At 43.9% G+C, this 18875-nt stretch overlaps 1 protein-coding gene across 3 annotated transcripts in view; it reads left to right on the top strand.

The window, feature by feature from the left end:
* Positions 1–18875, top strand: part of bnc1 (basonuclin zinc finger protein 1) — a 107082-nt gene that overhangs the window by 78508 nt on the left and 9699 nt on the right. For all 3 annotated transcript variants that reach the window (XM_070858668.1, XM_070858667.1, XM_070858666.1), the window contains exon 4: positions 14335–16328. In XM_070858668.1, coding sequence (XP_070714769.1) covers positions 14335–16328 — 1994 coding nt within the window. The remainder of the gene's footprint in view (positions 1–14334; positions 16329–18875) is intronic.

Genomic DNA, 18875 nt, shown 5'->3' with positions numbered 1-18875 from the left:
TCATTACCAATTCATCCACCAGGCTCACAACCACCTGTTTCATTATGGACCCCAACTGACTGGGGTTTTATTGAGTCTTGAACATCACATGACTGGCTAAGCCACTCCCAACTCAACAGCTCTACCAACCTGTGAGCATCCTCACAGCTCCATACATTACAATAACCTGGTGCAATTTGATTAATACAGCTGAAATGGGTTTATCACAAAAATTAAGCATTTTTAATCAGTATCAGTCCACGGCCTGTGAGTAACCCGATTGTAAATAACTGAAAATGACTTTAAAAGACTACACCAAACCATTTTCTAGTTATATTGGTGTACAGTAGTCAGTTTCTTAGTAAATTTAAAAAATCTATATTCAAAAGCTTTTAAAACGTGTCCTTGCGCCCAAAAGAACAAGATTAATTTTTAGAGCCTCCTCGAAGGCCCGCAAACAAACGCAATTAGCGGAAACGCCCAGTGGTGATTAATTCGATCTGGGGGCATGGCAAATGTTGTGGGTGGGGCCAGCTTCCAGCACAATGGCACAGAAATTGTGGTCGGAGGCTTCCCGCAAACATTTCCATGTCCTGAGGTTCAGAAACATCTGGTCCTGGGCCTCTATGCGTAGGCCTGTGTAGGGGCCCACGTATCCTAGGGGCTTAAGCGGTTCATACCCATCGCTGGGATCACATGGGCCGGCCCAACTTATCAAAATGGGGGTATTCCCAGGCATACTTATGGTGAGTTCTACAGAACTGCCGTAAGTATGAATGGGAATACCCCCAAAACACACAAACACATGAAATAAATTTTAAAAAACACATTATATATTTAAAATTAATTAAAATGTAATTTCATTAAATACTTTATACTAATTTTCTTTTTTTTACTTTTTAAAAATATACTTTAACAGAGCTAAAAATCAGCTTACCTTAACGAAAAGGGTTTTTAATATATAAATAAGTGATAATTTTCTTTTTCTATTTTTTAAAACTCTTACGCTGGTAAAAGCATACCTTACACCTGCTTTTATCAGGTGTAAGAATTTGAAGGACAATCGCTGGGCAAATAGCCCAACTCTCCGCCCGCGGTGGCCCTTTTCCTTCAGATGCGGTGGATCAGTCAAGAGAATTCTTGGCAGATCACAAGTTCTGGGTTTAGGCGCATGCACTTCACATATCTAAACCCTTACGGGTGTGTACACACGCCCATAGGGGCCACGATTTCAGGCCCAATGTTTTTTTAATTAGCGCAAAAATCACGGTTTTACTACGCTGGACGTAATTTGCGCTTAAAATTCCATGATGTTTTGCGCCGGTTACACCGATATCGAGGGAATTGCGCCAAAAAAAATGGACAATATTTGCTGCAGGTCTATGTTCAAAAACAATCTAAGGTTGGCCAGTGTGCAACGGCCACCACATGTTAAAAAAATCCACGCACAGGCATCTTCCACCCTTCAACATGTAGTTCAGGACCTGGAATATTAGGTCCTTCATTGAAACACCTGTGAACTCATCCCTTTTTGGCGTGGAAGCAAGTCATCCTCGCTTCGAGGGACCGCCTATGATGATGGGAAGGGTAAAAGTGAAGGATTTTAGTCGTGAATCCAGTTATTGCACACTCCTTTTTTTAATTTTTTGGGGAAATTAACGATTCCATTAGTTAATTGGGTTGGCAGTTAATGGTGTCTAATTCAGTAAAGTTAGTCTACTTTGGAACATCTGCTTGAGTTAAGTTCTGAGAATGCCTGACACTTGAGATCACTTACAAACAAGTTCAGCTGGACTGCCAGATTGAATTATGGGTTGAAATCCGACCATAGCAGTTTGAGAATTTGAATACAGTTTTAAAAAACCTGGAAATAAAAACACTGCTGTCAGTAAAAGTGATCGTGGAACTATCAGATAGGTATAAAACCCAACTGCTTCACTAATGTCCGTTAGGACTGCAGCTCTTCAAAAAGAAGGCCACCACCACCTTCTCGGAACAGCTCGGGATGAGCAAGGAATGCCGGCGTTGCCAGCAATGCCTCACCCCAAGAATGAATAATAATTTTAAAAAACTGGGAGATTCTACGTGGATTAACTTGCTGACACTTTGCTAGGACAGGAACAGTCCAGATATTTTAGTTCCATGATTTGTAAATTTAAGTAAACCGAATACTTTAGGAACATAGGAACAGGAATAGGCCATTCAGCCCCTCGAGCCTGTTCCGCCATTCAATTAGATCATGGCTTAACTTCATTTACCAACCTTGGTTCCCTTGCCTAAAAGAAAATCTATTGATCTTGATTTTGAAATTTTCATTTGACCTAGCCTCAATAGCTTTTGGGGGGGGGAGAGTAAGCAATTTTAAGTAAAGCAATCTAAACCTCTGAATATTTGTATGCAATGGATGATTCTTAAAGGAGTACTATCAAGAAAGGCAGTTTGGCAAACCTTTTCGTGCTTAAGTTTTCAAAATGTAAAAGCTAATGGCATAAGCTAATGCTCACCGCACTGGGAATTTCACATCGTTTCTTTTTTCTTTTCTCTGCCTAAACGGGAAAAACTTTTCCTAAATACTCCCAAACTCAATTGAACTCAACTTCTTCTAAACTGAATATATGTCTTCATTTATCCTTCAAATACCATTGGATGACCCATTACGCACTTGAGCAAAGTAGCCAGGATAGTTCACCTCTCATGAGTTGACATGACGTCAAAGAACATATTTTCCCATTGTCTCTGACTGCATAAAACTTCTACTGCTTTCCCGGTTCTTTTGTCTTCTGTCAGCAGCAGTGATGTCATATTTGTTCGGTTAGAAAAGTTCTTGAAAAGTCACCAAGACTATGTGCAAAGCCCGAGGTGCAAGGTCAGCTCCTTAATAGCATTTAAATGAGCTCCCTGTACAGGGAGCAAAATGAATGGGGCCTCACGGAATATCACAAGTAGACAGGCTAGTGCTCCTAAATAATGTGATGCTGCCACATAAAGGTAAGTGGTTGTATATGGTCATAAGAAAGCCTTAAAAATGCTTCAAGCAAGTGTTCAGCCTTTGCAAAGTCCGTATACAAATGATGGCCAAGAAGGATAGGACAGAAACCCCAATGTGGAGGTATGAAGCATGTCAATGGGTAGGTGGCAAAGCACATTCAACTAATGCAATCAACAAACCAATAGTGTGTTGCATTACTTCTACTTTCGTATGACGGGAAAAGCTTACAACAGGATGTCTAGTTTGGCTCTCCATTCGATGGCCTCCTGAGATGCCGAATGGAGAAATGAGGTACCTCCCGCAACAGAACTTAGTAATGTTGCATTACCCAGAACTGTAGGCCATAGGTCAGAGAAAGTTATGATCAAACTGCACAGTGCTCTCATCAGGCCATATCTTTCTTGTCCATTTCTGGTCACCGTGAAGCAAGGGAAACATTGAAAAACTGGGGTCACAGTAGAGAGGAGAGCCACACGTGTCCACGATTTGTGTTAGGTGGAAAGAGTAGATGAAGTTGGGTTTTTCAGCCTGGAAAGGAGGTATTCACGAGGGTTTTTATAGAGGTATGCAACATAGTTCAAGGACTGGAAAATGTAAATCCAGAATGTGACTTCAAATTAAATTGGGAGAATAGGACAAAGTGACACTGGTTCAACTCGTAAGAGTAAATTTAAGACTGATATTCGGAAGTTGCTCTTCACACAGAGCGTGGTCAATACATGGAATGGGCTTCTAGATAGATCAGTGGTGGCAAAATCCTGCAAACATTTAAGAAACTGTTGGATGCTACAATGGGGAAACTTTAGGGCCTTTCATGATGGATAAATTAAGATGGACTGAATGGCCTTCCTTAGCCATAATTATCTTGTGATCTTACTGAACTGACCAAGGATGAGGGAATACAGTTACATGCATATATTGGAGAAGCTCGGGTTGTTCTCCTTTGAGCAGAGAAGACTAAGAGAAGATTTGATAGAGGTGTTTAAGATCATGAAGGGTTTAGATTCGAGTAAATGAAGAGAAACTGTTTCCAAATGCTGAAAGGTTGAAAACCAGAGGGCTCAGATTTAAGGTGATGGGCAAAAAAAGAGAGGTGGATGAGGAAATACTTTCTTATGCAATGAGTGGTTAGGATTTGGAATGCGCTGCCTGATAGAGTGGTGCATACAGATTCAATAGCACCTTTCAGAAGGGAATTGGATAAATACTTGAAGGAGAAAAAATGGCAGGGATATGGGGAAAGAGCGGGGGAATGGGACTAACTGGATTGCTCTTCGAAAGAGCCAGTGCAGACTCGATGGGCCGAATGGCCTCCTTCTGTGATGTACTATTCTACAATTCTATGACCTCCCTCAAAGTTGGTTGGGGCAAAACTGTAAGTATCTCCAAAGTAGTTCCATGTAGCATTTTGGTCAGGAAAGTGTCAGGAACACAAGGACCCTTGTCCATGAGGCTATAATTGCTCAGCCTGTAATTGTGCTTCCAAGTGGGTCAATGAACTGGGGTAACATAGATCAGTGTCATTAATAGAAGTAGTTTTGGAGATTATCCGTCTGGTCTTAATTCCTTTGGTTCCAGGACATTAATTCGAATCAAAGGTCTTGCAATCAGACTGTTCCTACATTCTGTGGTTCTCCTCCAGTAGTTATGCCAGAGTCCCGGTGGAATTTTGAACCTCCAGTAACTGAAAAGGGAAAATATGAAGCGATCCTTTTCCGAGCACAAATAATCAGCAACAGGAAAGCAAATAGATCTGGGAATTTCTTCTGGTGAGGATACTCCCTTTACCCCACAAAATACTTTATCATGCAAGGATTTGGGTTGGCATTGGTTCAGAGCTTAATCTTCCAGATAGCTGTCAGGAAGCAACTTATAAAAATCTTGAATTCAGCCTCCACTTCAGAAGAATCATTAGGAATGTCTACAGCACGATGCCCTAATACACTTTTTTGTGCCGAGTCCCATCTACTCCTCCCACATTCTAGTTGCTGGCATAAGGTGACTTTTGACACCCAACTTCTGTCTTCAGGGCAGAATTATTTGATGGTTTTAGCATCGTCATAGCATTACTATTATCCCTCGCGTTTAAGATCCCAACTAATTCTTGGGCTTGAAGCTTCTATTTTCTGTTTTCATTCCTCCAGTCTGATGTACTACAGATTTGGTTTAAAATGGTTTCAGTAAACTTGATTTTAAATGGTTTCAGTAAGTTTTTAAGCTCTGGCCAGAAACATAAATTTTACAGAATTCCAGAGGGAAGTTCGCTTCATTTGCACAATATTGGTTTCAGCAGAGGTAATTGAAGTACAGATGAGGTACAGGAACGAACCCCGTACGTCTCCAACAAAGAGTCCAAGAATTTGAATGTCTGGGGCAGGAGGTCATACTTCCAAGGTCATTTACCAATAAGGATTGGTACATATCAGATGAACTTGGGAATGTTCATCCACCAGCAAATGATGACTGACCAAACCTGTTCCCAGGACAGTCCAAATTCCTGCAAAATGCTAACATAGTTCCACTGCTGGATAGCATTTTACAAACTGCAAAAGTGCTTCAGTATGTGCTGTTCTATTAGACACAGGTGCTCACCCAGATGCATCTTTAAATGAAAAACGTGCTTACTTCAGGATTCTCACTCGCCCTCTGAATCAACCAATATGGCAAGCCTTCAAAGAGCTCTTTGATCCTGCCTTTCTCGGAAAGGGAACAATCCTGAATATTCTTGACTATCACTGATTAAGTGAGACACTATTGCCTTCACTAGTGAAAGCTTGTTTCCCTGATTTGTTGAAGCTGGACATCTTGACCTCCAAATATTCCTCACGAGCTGGCATCACCATCTTAGACTCACAGTTAAACTTGGTACACCTGCTCCCATGACCATCCAAAGATAGAATGATTCATCTCCTGAAAAAATACTTTCTATGGAGATGTTCCACAATTCAGTGGTAAATACACACCTGGCATCTAAAGATATCTCCTACTTGAAAGGCCACATAATATGTAGAATAGAATGGTGCCAACATAATCCATATATGGTTGTAAATTGTGGCATTCCAGTAAACTTCCTTTTATGGAATGGTTATTCCTTCAAAGACTCAAAACTAGTTCTAGTCGATATAATTTAGGGACATTTGCATCTTCTACATTCCTTGGAGGTCAAATGCAGATTTCACTGCGTAAACCTGTGTCTGCAAGTTTGTGTACTTTCAGAGAGTTGACAGTTTATTTGGTTATGATCTTCAGATAACCTCATCACCAAGCAATATATGATGGGGAAATGTGATGGGGGAAATGTGATAGGAATCATGTGTGACACTTAAAAAATTACACGTTTCATGCAAGACTTCTAATCCATTATAGAGAGATGATTTGTGGAATTAATATTTTTGTAATGAACTGGCAATTTGACGAGGTAAAGTGCAAGTCCGTCCCACTTTGGCTATTGTTTATATGCTAATTCACAAAGAGATTTAATGTCCATTAGTAAGATGTTCTTTTGAGTGACTTTCATACTCTGATTATTGGCTGAACAATATTCTAAGCAAGAAACCCTCTTCACATCTGTCTTTGAGGCAAGGTTTAGTTTCAAATTAGAATTTTCCCATTTTACTATAAGGGGCATGGATGATTTTATCATATGGTAACAATAAAAATGGACATTTGAAAAAATGACCTAACTTTGATGTAGTTTTCTTAATTTTTCACATTATAGTTCATGATTCATATTCCCATCCTTCCTTCTAATTATTCTAACTTTAATTTGAAGTGTTTGGACATTAAGAACATAGGAAATAGGAGCAGGAGTAGGCCATACGGCCCCTTGAGTCTACTCCACCATTCAATAAGATCATGGCTGATCCGATCTTGGCCTCAACTCCACTTCCCTGCCCGTTCCCCATAACCCTTAACTCCCCTATGGTTCAAGAATCTGTCTATCTCAGCCTTGAATATATTCAATGACCCAGCCTCCACAGCTCTCTAGGGGAGAGAATTCCAAAGATTCACGATCCTCTGAGAGAAGAAATTTCTCCTCATCTCCATCTTAAATGGGCGACCCCTTATTCTGAAACTATGCCCTCTAGTTCTGGATTCCCCCACGAGGTGAAACATCCTCTCAGCATCTACCCTGTCAAGCCCCCTATTTGACAACTTTTCCCTCAGTTGTGTAACTGCAGGTTGTCTGCATCAATAGGCAACTGGTTTTGGGGAAGGGATTTTGTGTAGTGTGAGATACCAAGATGGGAGGGACTGCAAACTACAGGGAAATAAGCTGATCAAATGCAGAAGGACCTGGGTAGATTGGGGAGCTGGGCTGAGTGGTAAATGTCACTCAGTGGTACAAGTAAAAGCCGTGAGATTAGGAACTTATAATAACTGGAGGCAATGTAACCTAAATGGTATTAATCTGCAAGGCACAACTTTAGAGAGGGACTTGGGCTTGGGTTACTTGCAGATAAATCAGTGAAGTCCATCAACACAGTGAATGGTAACAGTAACGAGGGAAACACAGCTATACTGTCGCAGCAGAATAATACATTGTCCTCCTGTAATTATCAAATAATTCGAATCACCATGAGCAGTGCCACAGGTGATCTGCCAAACTAATATAAATGATACAAAAGCAAAATACTCCGCTTGCTGGAAATCTGAAATAAAAACAGAAAATGCTGGAAATACTCAGCGTCTGTGGAGAGAGCAACAAAGTTAATGTTTCGGGTCGGTGACCCTGCGTCAGTACTGTTTTTGGTCATCTGTTCTATTTTTTTCTTGATGTGGCTCGATGTCAAATTTTTGTTTATAACACTCCTGTGAAGTGCCTTGGGAGGTTTTACTACGTTAAAGGTGTTATATAATTGCAAGGTGTTGGTGATGCATCGAATGCTCACAGATGCTTCACTGCAGACGCCACACAGATACAAAACAATCATAAACTACTGGTCTGACCCGTGGCCCGAAACTGACCAGAATATTCCAACTTGCAAAGATTCCTGACCAGGCAACGATTAAACTTTGACCCAAGCCTGTAACAGCAATTTGATTTTACAAATAGCTTGTCTGTGTTTGTGAACTTTCTGCCCATCATGTCACTTACTTAATTATCGGCCAATTTCTTCCAAAACCTGTAACAAAAGAGAAATAAATATAGTCACTTGGATACAGGGAAATATTCCCACCAACAGAAAATATCTCCCTAATGCAGGAATCAGAAAATATAACTTAAAAAAAGCAACACTTTTAAAAATAGAGCCAAGAAAAGGCAGACATTTAATCCTGAATTCTGATTTAAGGCTTACATGCAATTAAACTCTGAGTGACATCACCCAGCATAGGTCTCTCCACAAACGATTAAACTCTGATCATCTGTTTGCTTACTAATTATACTTTGTGGTTTTCCAAGAGGAGGTCCCACTTTAGCATCAGAATACATTGTGCATTACGTGGTATAACACTCATGTTCTTATAAAATAACATATTATTTACTTCACCATAAGCAGATCTGTGAGTGAGAATGTGGGCAATGCACATATTTAGTTAGTATCACACTTTTGGCGTTACATTTTGTGTGCAAGTTTTATGTTACACTTGCATCTAATTGGCTCCATTCCCATGTTCATAAAATGGCATCTCAGCATGTAGGGAAGATGCTAATCACCAAGTAGAAAGCAGGGACGGGAAACACAAATCATGAAAAATGGGTAATCCGCCAGTAAAAGAAAGGTGAGCCAATCAAATAGATCAAAATATACTATTCAAAAATTCTTCCATTCCTATCTTGAGCTTTCACTAGCTGAGAAACTTCGCACTGGCCATAAGATTTATTAACCGGTCCAGGCAGCGGGCAGTCGAGGGGGTCGTTCAGCCCGACTGCCTGCCTCTCTTCGTGGTTACGTTCGAGCCAGGGTGTCCCTGGAGATGGAGCACACGGTGTCCACCGGTACGCTCGCGGCCTTCTGCGAGAGGTGGGCGCCAGAGGGACTGGAGTGCATTATCACCCCCGGCAACCAAATTTTAATTTGACCGTTTAAAGTTTAATTTGTTTAATTTGTCGGTTTTAGTACCCCTTGATTTACAGGTTCAACTCAGCAGAGACCCAACATTTTAAAAATTACACGAAAATGATTAAACTTAGCAATGGAATCGTATTTTCTGTAAATACATCCAAGATGGTTTTCCATGAGAGGCCTGTGCTTTCTTGGAAGTCTACGACAGGAATTCATGATCTTTACAGTGCAATCAATCTAACAGCACCAACTCCAAGCAAACGCTTGGTCCTACAAATCCTTTGTATACTGCAGTCTGAGTCAGTAAATGAAGAGAAAATTCCCAGCATTAACACTATGATTCTCTGCATGCAGTCTTTGCACCACTCTAAACCTCTCATAGTCCACCATTTTTGTATTTCCTGCCCCCGCCATTACTTTATTCTTGGCTGCTGCTCAATTTGCTACCACACAATGCAAAAAGGGGAGGATGGATTCTGTGGCGATTCCGAACTAGCCCATAATTGGGATTAAGAGAAGTTTGAGGGCCCAACAAATGCAGGTGTAACAACTCTGGAGCCATTATAGTCACATCCATCTCTACCCCAGGACCTGTGTTTACAGACCCATGCATATGTACAAGGACATGTCCGGAGAGATCTTTCGTCACTGCCTTTGCTTCACAATACAGTCTGTTGCAGAGGTGTGACATCTGCCGCACATTGAGCTAGAGAGAACCTCTGGGTCCGAAATGTGGTTTTTCCCATAGAAGTCACATTTACCACAAGCTTTTGTGCTACCTGATCCTTCCAAGCCATCCCAGGAGATATCTGCCACCCCCAGCCCGCCCACCGTTCCCCAACCTCCATCATCAGTGACACAGCCTTAAGCCATCATATCCCTGCACTCTCAAATTCTCTTCCTAAACCCCTCCAACTTGCTACATCTCTCTGGCATCAAAAGTCTCCTCAAAACCTGTGACCAAGCTAAAGATACAAATTGGGTTCGTAGTTTATTTGAGTACGTGTTGGAGAGGAAATATTGTAACCATTGTGATATGGGTGGAGCTGTTCTGTTAAGTCATTTTACCTCATGATTTTAAGCATATCCAGTCATTTTATAAATGTTCATTTATTTGTGAGTACTTGTGAGTTAATACCCTTTTCAGTCTACTTTTGAAAGGTTAAGTTATCCAAAATGTGTCTGGTTTCCCTTTTTCCATTTTTGCTGTCGCAAATTATTCACCTTGCTTCAGCAGAAAGGGAGAAAGAGTCTAGATATAAACTGTCTCCATGTCTTACCCCAGTACCATAGGGCTCAATTTTCCCCGGTCATATGCGCCGTTTTTGGCACGCACCGTTTTTTTGGTGTATTTATTATTTTCCAAGTTTCCCCCTGCGCTCTGTGCCGGCATAACTGACTTACTTCCGATTTTTCTAGGCCAGTTTTTTTTGACGTTCCCTCACGTCTGCGCCGATTTTTATAATTTTTCGCAGTTTGGCCAAAATTTTTTCCTCCTAGGTCGGCGTATCTGCCGACTCCCGAAAAACCTTCTGGGCACTTAAGAAAACTAGCGCACGTTGAGAAATCGGCGCTGTTTTTAATCGAAGATTGGAAGGAGTCAAGAACACTGTCAAAATCAATAATAAAGTTCAACTTTTTTTTACCTGTCAAAGTAGTAAATGGAAGTTTGTTGGATTTCAGAAGTTTTCTCTTTTTTTTCTCGCTCGCACGCCACCACCGAACGTCTTGAAGCAGGGCTGGATGGTCGCAGCTTTAGCCGGCAGAATTGGCCCCGCGCCCAGACACGGGCTCGGGGCTTGGCTGGAAAACAAGCCCGGGGGGAGGAGAGAGAGAGAGCGAGGTGCTGATCGGAAGGCTTCTGAAGACTGCAATGAATGGCGGTGGGGGGGGGGGGGGAGGCGGGGGGGGGGGTGCAAGAGAGAAGGGGAGAAGTCACAAGGCTGCAATTAGTTAAGGGAGGTGGGGGGGAAGAGAGAAGAAGTCGCAAGACCTTGGGTGATTCTTCTTGAGTTCCAAAAGTTGTGTTAAGAATGGAACAAATAATGGAAATGATTCAGCTTTAATGTAAAATATATTTTATTCAGAAGTTTAACAAACAGTTCTTTTGTACTTAACTTTAATAAAATTAATCTTGTATCAAACTTTACTTTAAGATCACTGTTTAAAATCACTTGCAAACTTTTAAGCTTGTAAATTTACATAACTTACAAAAAACTTTTACTTTGAGAAAAGTTACAACAGTAACAACAATAATAATAACAACAACAGCAGCAAGGAAAGGTTGCACCCATTTCTCCTCCCCCTTATTCTAAGACCGCCCGCTGTGCTTGGCCTTGGACTCTCTACCACCCCTGCCCACAGACTTGGTACCAAGCTTATTCTTTCTAAGGTCTCGGGTACTGTGCACCTGTTGAGGGGTGGAGGAGGGGGCAGCAAACGGCAAGTTGGAGGTCCTGGCTTTGGGCTCTTCAGAGGCTGGTGTGGGGATTGGAGTGGGAGTGGAGGTTAATTCTGTCAGTGGGCGCGGGGTCTGGGCGTGTTCCCTTATTTCAGCAGCTAACTCCAACATGTCGTCCCTCATGTGTCCTGACAGTGTCTCAATGACCTGCAACATTCCCTCCCTCATGTTGAGCAAAACTGTCTCAACTACCTGCAACATCCGCTTCCTCATGGTCAGTGACAGTGTTTGCACTATCTCTGACATTCTCTCCATGATGGTCACTGACAGTGCATCAGCCACCTCAGACATTCCCTCCCTCATGGTCACTATTCCCTCACTGATGGTCCCGGACATCGTTCCCATTTTTCGTGTCATTGCTGTTACTTCTCCCGACAGTCCCGCTATCTCATCACTCACCCCACTGATGGCGTCCAGGAGTGATCGGGTAAGGTCAATGCTCTCCGCATTCAGTGACATAATCTGAACCACATCTGTTAGATCCTGCACCTCAGGAGAGTGCGGTTGAGCTCTCCTTCCCCTCCTCCCCACGGGCGTGGCTCGCACCCCACCACTGGGACCTGCAGCCTGGGACAGTGGGGCCCTGGGTGTGCCTCGCTGCACCCCACCACTGGGACCCGCAGCTTCGGACATTCGGAAACCATGGAATGTCCCACCAACACTCAAACCACTAGTCACGGAAGGGGCTGTCACCGCAATGAGCGGCATCGCCTCCAAAGTCAGTAAAACAGTGGGGGCCTCATGCAGCTCCATCCCTTCCCCTTCACCCTCATGATCTTGGTCTGGAGGGTTGGATTCGAAGGTGTTATCCTGTTCCTCATCTGAATTTTCTTCTACATCATCAGGGTCGGCCTCAAGTTCTGCAAAATATAACAGAACACAAACAAATGGTTAGCAGCAGAGGAGTGGGCAGGGTGGGTGGCAATGAGTAGGCTCACACAGCGCAGGCAGCAGGCTCATTTGAAGGACCACGATGAATGAAAGCACATTGCAGCAGCCAAAACAAAGCTGACGGAGACATCCCCGTGAACCGAAGCATGGCTAGTCCGCGCAGTACTTAACATTTAGCAAAGGCAGACTCTGGAATTTGCAGGATTTCCCTCGAGTGTGGGCCCAGCTTGTGCAATGGTGGTTGCTTTTCTCCAGGCAGGACCCATCAAAGCAGTGACCCTCTCTTCCAAGGGTGTCAGTGGGTACAGATTTGCCAGGCCTCCTCTTGTTCAGGTTCTTTCCCGTTTGTTGTCTGCCACTTTCCTCTACAAAGATGAAAACATAACTTTTTAGAGAGGGCGTCTTTCTGCTGGATGGGACATATACAGCTGGTCATATTTACAATTGAAATTGCATTGAAGAAATGAAAATATTACTTACACTAACTACTTGACCAAGGTCCTGCCACTTCTTTTTACACTGGCCTCCAGATCTCGTGGTGGTCACCATTGCACAGTAATCTTCTGCAACTTGGTTCCGCCGTTTCTTCATTTCTTTGGGTGGAACTTTTATGTGACCTCTGCTGGTGTCCAGCTCCTGCATCTGGTCTCAATCACAGTAACTAGTGCCTCCACTTCTTCCTGTAAGAAATTCTTGGTCCTTGCACCGCGTTGCACCTTGTACTGCTACAGCTGCGATTTTTCCAATGTTCTCACACAGCACTCAACATTCTCACACACGCACAACTGGCTCTTTACAAATGGCCTATTGCCAACTCGGAGCTGTACTGCACATGCGCGTCCATTGTAATGACGTCAGAAACGTAATTTTTTTTCCTGCTCACGCGTAGAAGGTGCGGCATTATTTTTCGACACAGACAGCAGGCTCCACCCCCCCCCCCCCCCCCCCCCCGAGGCGACTGGACACGCTTCGCAGCGCCAAATTCGAATTATAGATCGGGGAAACTGTGGCAAATTATTTCCGGCGCATTTCTGGCCCTGAAAAGCGGGCATAACTGGCAATACACCAGAAAACAGCCTTGGGCAAAACTGAGCCCTTAGAATGATGAGATAAGAAAGTGTAACTCCAGTGGGATAAGTATGACTCGATTTTGCTTTTGTCTTGTTCCACCTTGCTTCTACATCTTGATCCATGTAACAGCTTGAATGAAAACTGATCAAAATAGAAACAAACAAAATTCTGAAGGGAATTGACAGGGTAGATGCTGAGAGGTTGTTTCCCTTGGCTGGAGTGTCTAGAACGAGGGAGCACAGTCTCAGGATAAGGGGAAGGCTATTTAAGGCAGAGATGAGGAGGAATTTCTGCACTCTGAGGGTTGTGAATCTTTGGAATTTTCTGCCCCAGAAGGCTGTGGATGCTGAATCGTTGCGCATATTCAAGGCTGGGATAGAGAGATTTTTGGAGTCCAGGGGAATCAAGGGAAATGGAGATCAGGCACGAAGGTGGAGTTGAGGTCGATGATCAGTCATGATCTTATTGAATGGCAGAGCAGGCTCAAGGGGCCGTAAGGCCTACTCCTGTTCCTATTTCTTATGTTCTTAACTCACCCATTTAAAGCACGAATGTTTGACCAGCTGCTTGGGGATTTGAGACTTTAGGATTAATAGTCAATTGTTAAACCGCTTGAGAACTGTAGGAAATGTTTGCTTAAAAACTGGTCCATCATTTGCTGCGGTTGATATAATGGTCACAGTTTCCTGAGTCCATGCTGAAGACAGGAAAACATCTCTGTTACTGCGAGCACATATTAGAAAGTCCTGGGCTTCTTTTTCCCACAACATTGCAACATGTGCTCTTCGATGGGTAAGATTCCCCACCACCAGTGTCCACTTGGAAAATTAACACATGGGGGAAAGACATGAAACCACATTTAGAGACTTTAATAATGAAGTAAATCATACTAAGCAATAATAGAGTTTTAATCCACACTAATTCTTGTGTTACAGGATGCCTCAGGGAAAGTATTTGATCGGTGGAGCATAATGACTTATGAGGAAGAAATGGTCTCCCTGCACCAATTCCTTCGCTTTGGAGAGACCAAATCTATCGTAGAACTCATGGCGATTCAGGAGAAGGAGGGACATGCTGTTATGGTCCCACCGGCCAAAAGTAACTCCGACATCAGAGCCTTCATAGAAAGCAACAATCAAACTCGCAACCCTGGTTTCTCCACTCACTTGGAAAAAGTAAACCCAAACAGTATTCATCACTTTGAGAACATTGTGAACAATCTGGCTTTTATGTTGCCATTCCAGTTTTTTAATCCTATCCCAATGCCTCTATTGGGGGCATCTCCCAACAGTTTTCTCCTTGATCAGTCTCAAGATAGACCACGAGAAACCAAGCAAGAAATTCCGATTCCGATCAGTAAGAGTTTTCTTTTAAGTACTGGCCCTGATTCATTTCAGAGTGCAGAAGAAAACAGCCAGAACTCCCAAAATGACATTGACCTCGATCTGAAGAACGACTCCACCAATGAGTCGAATGCCGTGGCATCCCCTTCACTTAGTACAACGTCAAACCATGAGCTTGAGCAAGCTCACGGGCCCTCTCATACCAGAGTCAGATCCATGGAGTCTCCACACTGTGCCATGGAGAAACCTGGTTGCCCAGTGACCAAGGGGCGTGTTTACTGCACTGCATGTGAGAAGACCTTTTATGATAAAGGCACCTTAAAAATTCATTACAACGCTGTTCATCTGAAGATTAAGCACAGGTGCACCGTCGAAGGTTGTAACATGGTTTTCAGTTCCCTGCGCAGCCGCAATCGCCACAGTTCCAACCCCAATCCCAGGCTTCACATGCCAACCATGAAAAACAATCGTGACAAGGATCTGAGAAGCTGCTCTTTGACAACAGTCATCCAGGTCAATGACAAACGGCTTGATTTCAGTCCTGGCACAGACACCCGGTCTCTCACAGGATTTGATAATGCCCGTGCAGAGTCAAACCTTCAGAGTAGTGCACAGACTAGCATTTCCAACGCCGGGCACAATGCCTTGTTTCAAAGCCTGAAGACGGTGCAGCCAGTTTTCCCTTTCTATCGCAGTCTCGTAACACCAGCTGAAATTGCCATTCCTCAAGCTGCCCTTCCTTCTTTACCTGTTGCAGCTCCTTTGATCCCAGAGCAGCTTGCAGCAAGAGAGCCTTCAGCAGACCCTGTACCAAAAAAGAAATCTCGCAAATCTAGCATGCCTATCAAAATCGAGAAAGAAACCATGGAAGAATTAGAGGACCCTGAAGGCGGAGTTTCTGACTATGATGTGGCTGCTCAACTTAGAAGTGACGATGAGTTTAGCAATATAAAATATGACTTGGAAAGAACTGAAAGTGGTACAGCTTATTTGTCTGACACAGAGGAACAGGGCCTCAAAGTGCAGCCACAAGACTTGATGACTGCTGATACCCGAGCAGATACTGAAGGAAAATCAGACAATGGTCCGCACTACTTGAAGAATGGCCCCCACCAGTTGGAGAATGGCCCCCACCAGTTGGAGAATGGAGATGCTTATGTGAAGACAAAAACTGTAATCATTTCGTCCCTTGAGGACGAGCAAAGGGAGACTGAACCCGACAATGGCGAGAACTTGGTATCTAAATCAGAAGGCTGGTTACAGGAGGAGCGGCTGATGAACAATTATAAAGAAGTGCAGCACAGGCTAATCAATGGAGACTTCGGCAGTGCATTACTGCATCAGAGGGCCGGTTCACCATGCTTCGACAGTCCAGCGGTCAATGGCTGCACATGTCCACAGCCAGTTGCAGATAAGGGGGATAATCAGGGTACTTCTAATCCTAACTATTGCTATGTCTGCAAGAAGGTGTTTAAAAGTTCATACAGTGTTAAATTGCATTACAAAAATGTGCATCTAAAGGAGATGCACATGTGCACAGTTGGAGGTTGCAACGCAGCTTTCCCTTCAAGGCGCAGTAGGGACAGGTCAGTGAAAAGTTGCTTCTTGTCTTGTGTATAAAAACTGATGGCAGTTGGTTCAATAATGTTCTAATTTACTTCGCCTCGCGTTCTCGAGTTGGTCCTCCCTCGCGTTTGCATGTTTTGAAAACCTTTTGCCTGGATTCTCCTTGGCAAGCTCTGTCTGTGTGCCTGGCACAGGTACAGAAAGCAGAGTTGTGTCTGAGACGCTGCTGTTAGGATTTTTGGCTAGCCCACCTGCATCGGCCCTAGGGAGCCAGAGCTGCAGCTGTGCAGTGAGGAGGAGCAGGCAGCCAATAAAACACGGAGCGTGCGGGGTGGGGGGGGGGCAAGGGGGGGAGATTGGCCCTTCGAGTGGCTTACCTGCAATATTGCCTTCTAATTGTTATATTAAAACAAAAATCACAAAATTGTTTTCAGATGAAAAATAAAAGGCCTTGCACAGTATCTACTGAAAAAAATGTATAATAGCTTTGGGATAGAATTGCAGCTTTCAGTGATTTTTCTAAACCTGAAAGAGTGCTTCCCTGCTGTTCTAGTGAGTTTATTCAGTGAGGAGTCGAGCCAGGCAAACCAGGAGGAAATCCAGTTCGATCCCCTGAGTTGGCTAACACCAGCTATATGGTGGTAAAGGCACTATAGGTGCCCTCAGTGCCCAGGGCCCAAGGAGGGAGAAATACAGCTCCCGCATCAATCGCGCACAGGTTGTGTTATGCCCTTCCCTGTCGATTAGCCGACTGAAACTCACTGCATTGGCTCACAGATGAGGACTAGCCACTTGGGGGAGGTACTGGAGGGCCTCCTGGTGCCTGTGTCCCAGAGGAATTCGCGCCTTCAGTGTAGGAATTCTGGGGAGAGGCAACTGCCAATTTTCGCAGTGATGGCCACTAGTCCGTCGAATGCTTTCTGTGTCTGTCACTCATTTACACGGTCCGCAGGATGGGAACCAAGTGTGGGAATTACTATATTGAAATGTCATTTAAACATTTTTGGCAGTCTCCCTGTCTGGAAAGTGGTGACTTTGTTTAGGCCAGCTGTGTCTCACTGTCAGTTTTGTAGCAATGTTTTTTTTACAGCTGTTTTGATGCAGTATTAACTCGAGAAGGATGCATGGGATCCTGGGAGGGAGGTTTGGGTTGGTGGGAGGGGAAACAGCAGAGGCAGCTGAATGGATTATCTCAATCCTCGAGACAAATAAGTCCACGAGTTTGTCACATTTGTTGCTGGAGTTGATGATGATGGGGTCAGGGGGTGGGGATTGATGAGATGGTTGGTAGTAGAGGTTATCTTTTCCAGGGGGTGACCTTTGCATTCCAGGATGATCCAAGGGAGCACGGCACAAGGGAACATGGGTGGTGAGAGATTCACGGAAGTGGTTGGAAATGGCCTTGCCAGTGACCGAGACCATGGGAGAACAGAGGTCACGGGCAGCGGCAAGGTCAGTGGGGTGACCATGAATATTATAAGGAGAGTTTATATGGAGGCAATGGTCTAGGGGCAACGGGACGGACGTGAATTCAAAGGAGTGCGGGCAAGGTGAGCTGTGATGGAGGTTTAAATCGTTGAGGCTGCAGTTGCTCAGTGCAGAGGCTGATGGAGGAAGTCCTGGTGAGGAGCTTGGGATTGGGATTGGGGGTCGATTGGAAATGAAGATTTTGAAGGAGAAGTGAGAAGGGTGGAATAAGGGTATGGTAGCATAGTGGCTACATTACTAGAATAGTAAGCCAGAGAACGTGAGTTAAAATCTCATCGTGGTAGTTTGAAAATTTGAATTTGAATTCAGTTTTTTTAAATTGAAAATAAAAAGCTGCTCTCAGTAAAAGTGACCATGAAGCTGTCAAACTGTCGTAAAAACCCAACTGGTTCACTAATGTCTTTTAAGGAAGGAACTTAGCATCTTTACCCGACCTGGCTTATATGTGGCTCCAGTCCCCTGCCAAAGCGGTTGACTCTTAATGCCTTTTGAAGTGCTATAGCAAGCTATTGAGTTGTATAAAATCACTATAAGTGGTTCAAGAAGAGGGCCCACCATCAGCAACTTCTCAAGTGTGACTAGGGATGGAGAATAAATCCTGGCCTTGCCAGTGCAACCCACATCCCGAGAATGATGTTAGGTGATCAAAGGAGGAGGTGCTTCTAGAGCAGTAGGGCGAGTGACCAAGGTGTGGTTTGGTGATCAGCGCCACACGGTTTGAGCAGGGCAGGTGATGGAAAGTACAGCCAGGCAGGAACACTTCAGTAAGGACTACAGTGTCATGACCTGTGAGCCATCAGTCACGGTCATGATGACAATGCAATCATCCAGAAAAACGTCATGGTGGCAAGGGCCTTGTTCACAAGTGAATGGACATTCTGGAGGGAAATGCAGAGATCATCAGGCAGAGGCGGTGGAGGGTGGAGAGAGCGGGTTGGAACGGAGATGGATGAGAATTGCCATCAGTGGGCACTCTAGGCTGCAACATAGGCAGAAGGGGAGGATGGGGCAGTTGGCATTGCTCCCCCTAAAGTCTCAGTCTGTCTCTCCCTCTGTCTTTCTCTCTCTCTCTATCATAT

This window comes from Pristiophorus japonicus, chromosome 17 (genome assembly GCF_044704955.1).
Source record: "Pristiophorus japonicus isolate sPriJap1 chromosome 17, sPriJap1.hap1, whole genome shotgun sequence".
Lineage (NCBI taxonomy): Eukaryota > Metazoa > Chordata > Chondrichthyes > Pristiophoridae > Pristiophorus > Pristiophorus japonicus.
The sequence above is the reverse complement of the archived record's forward strand: the minus strand, read 5'-3'. Positions and strand labels throughout refer to the sequence as shown.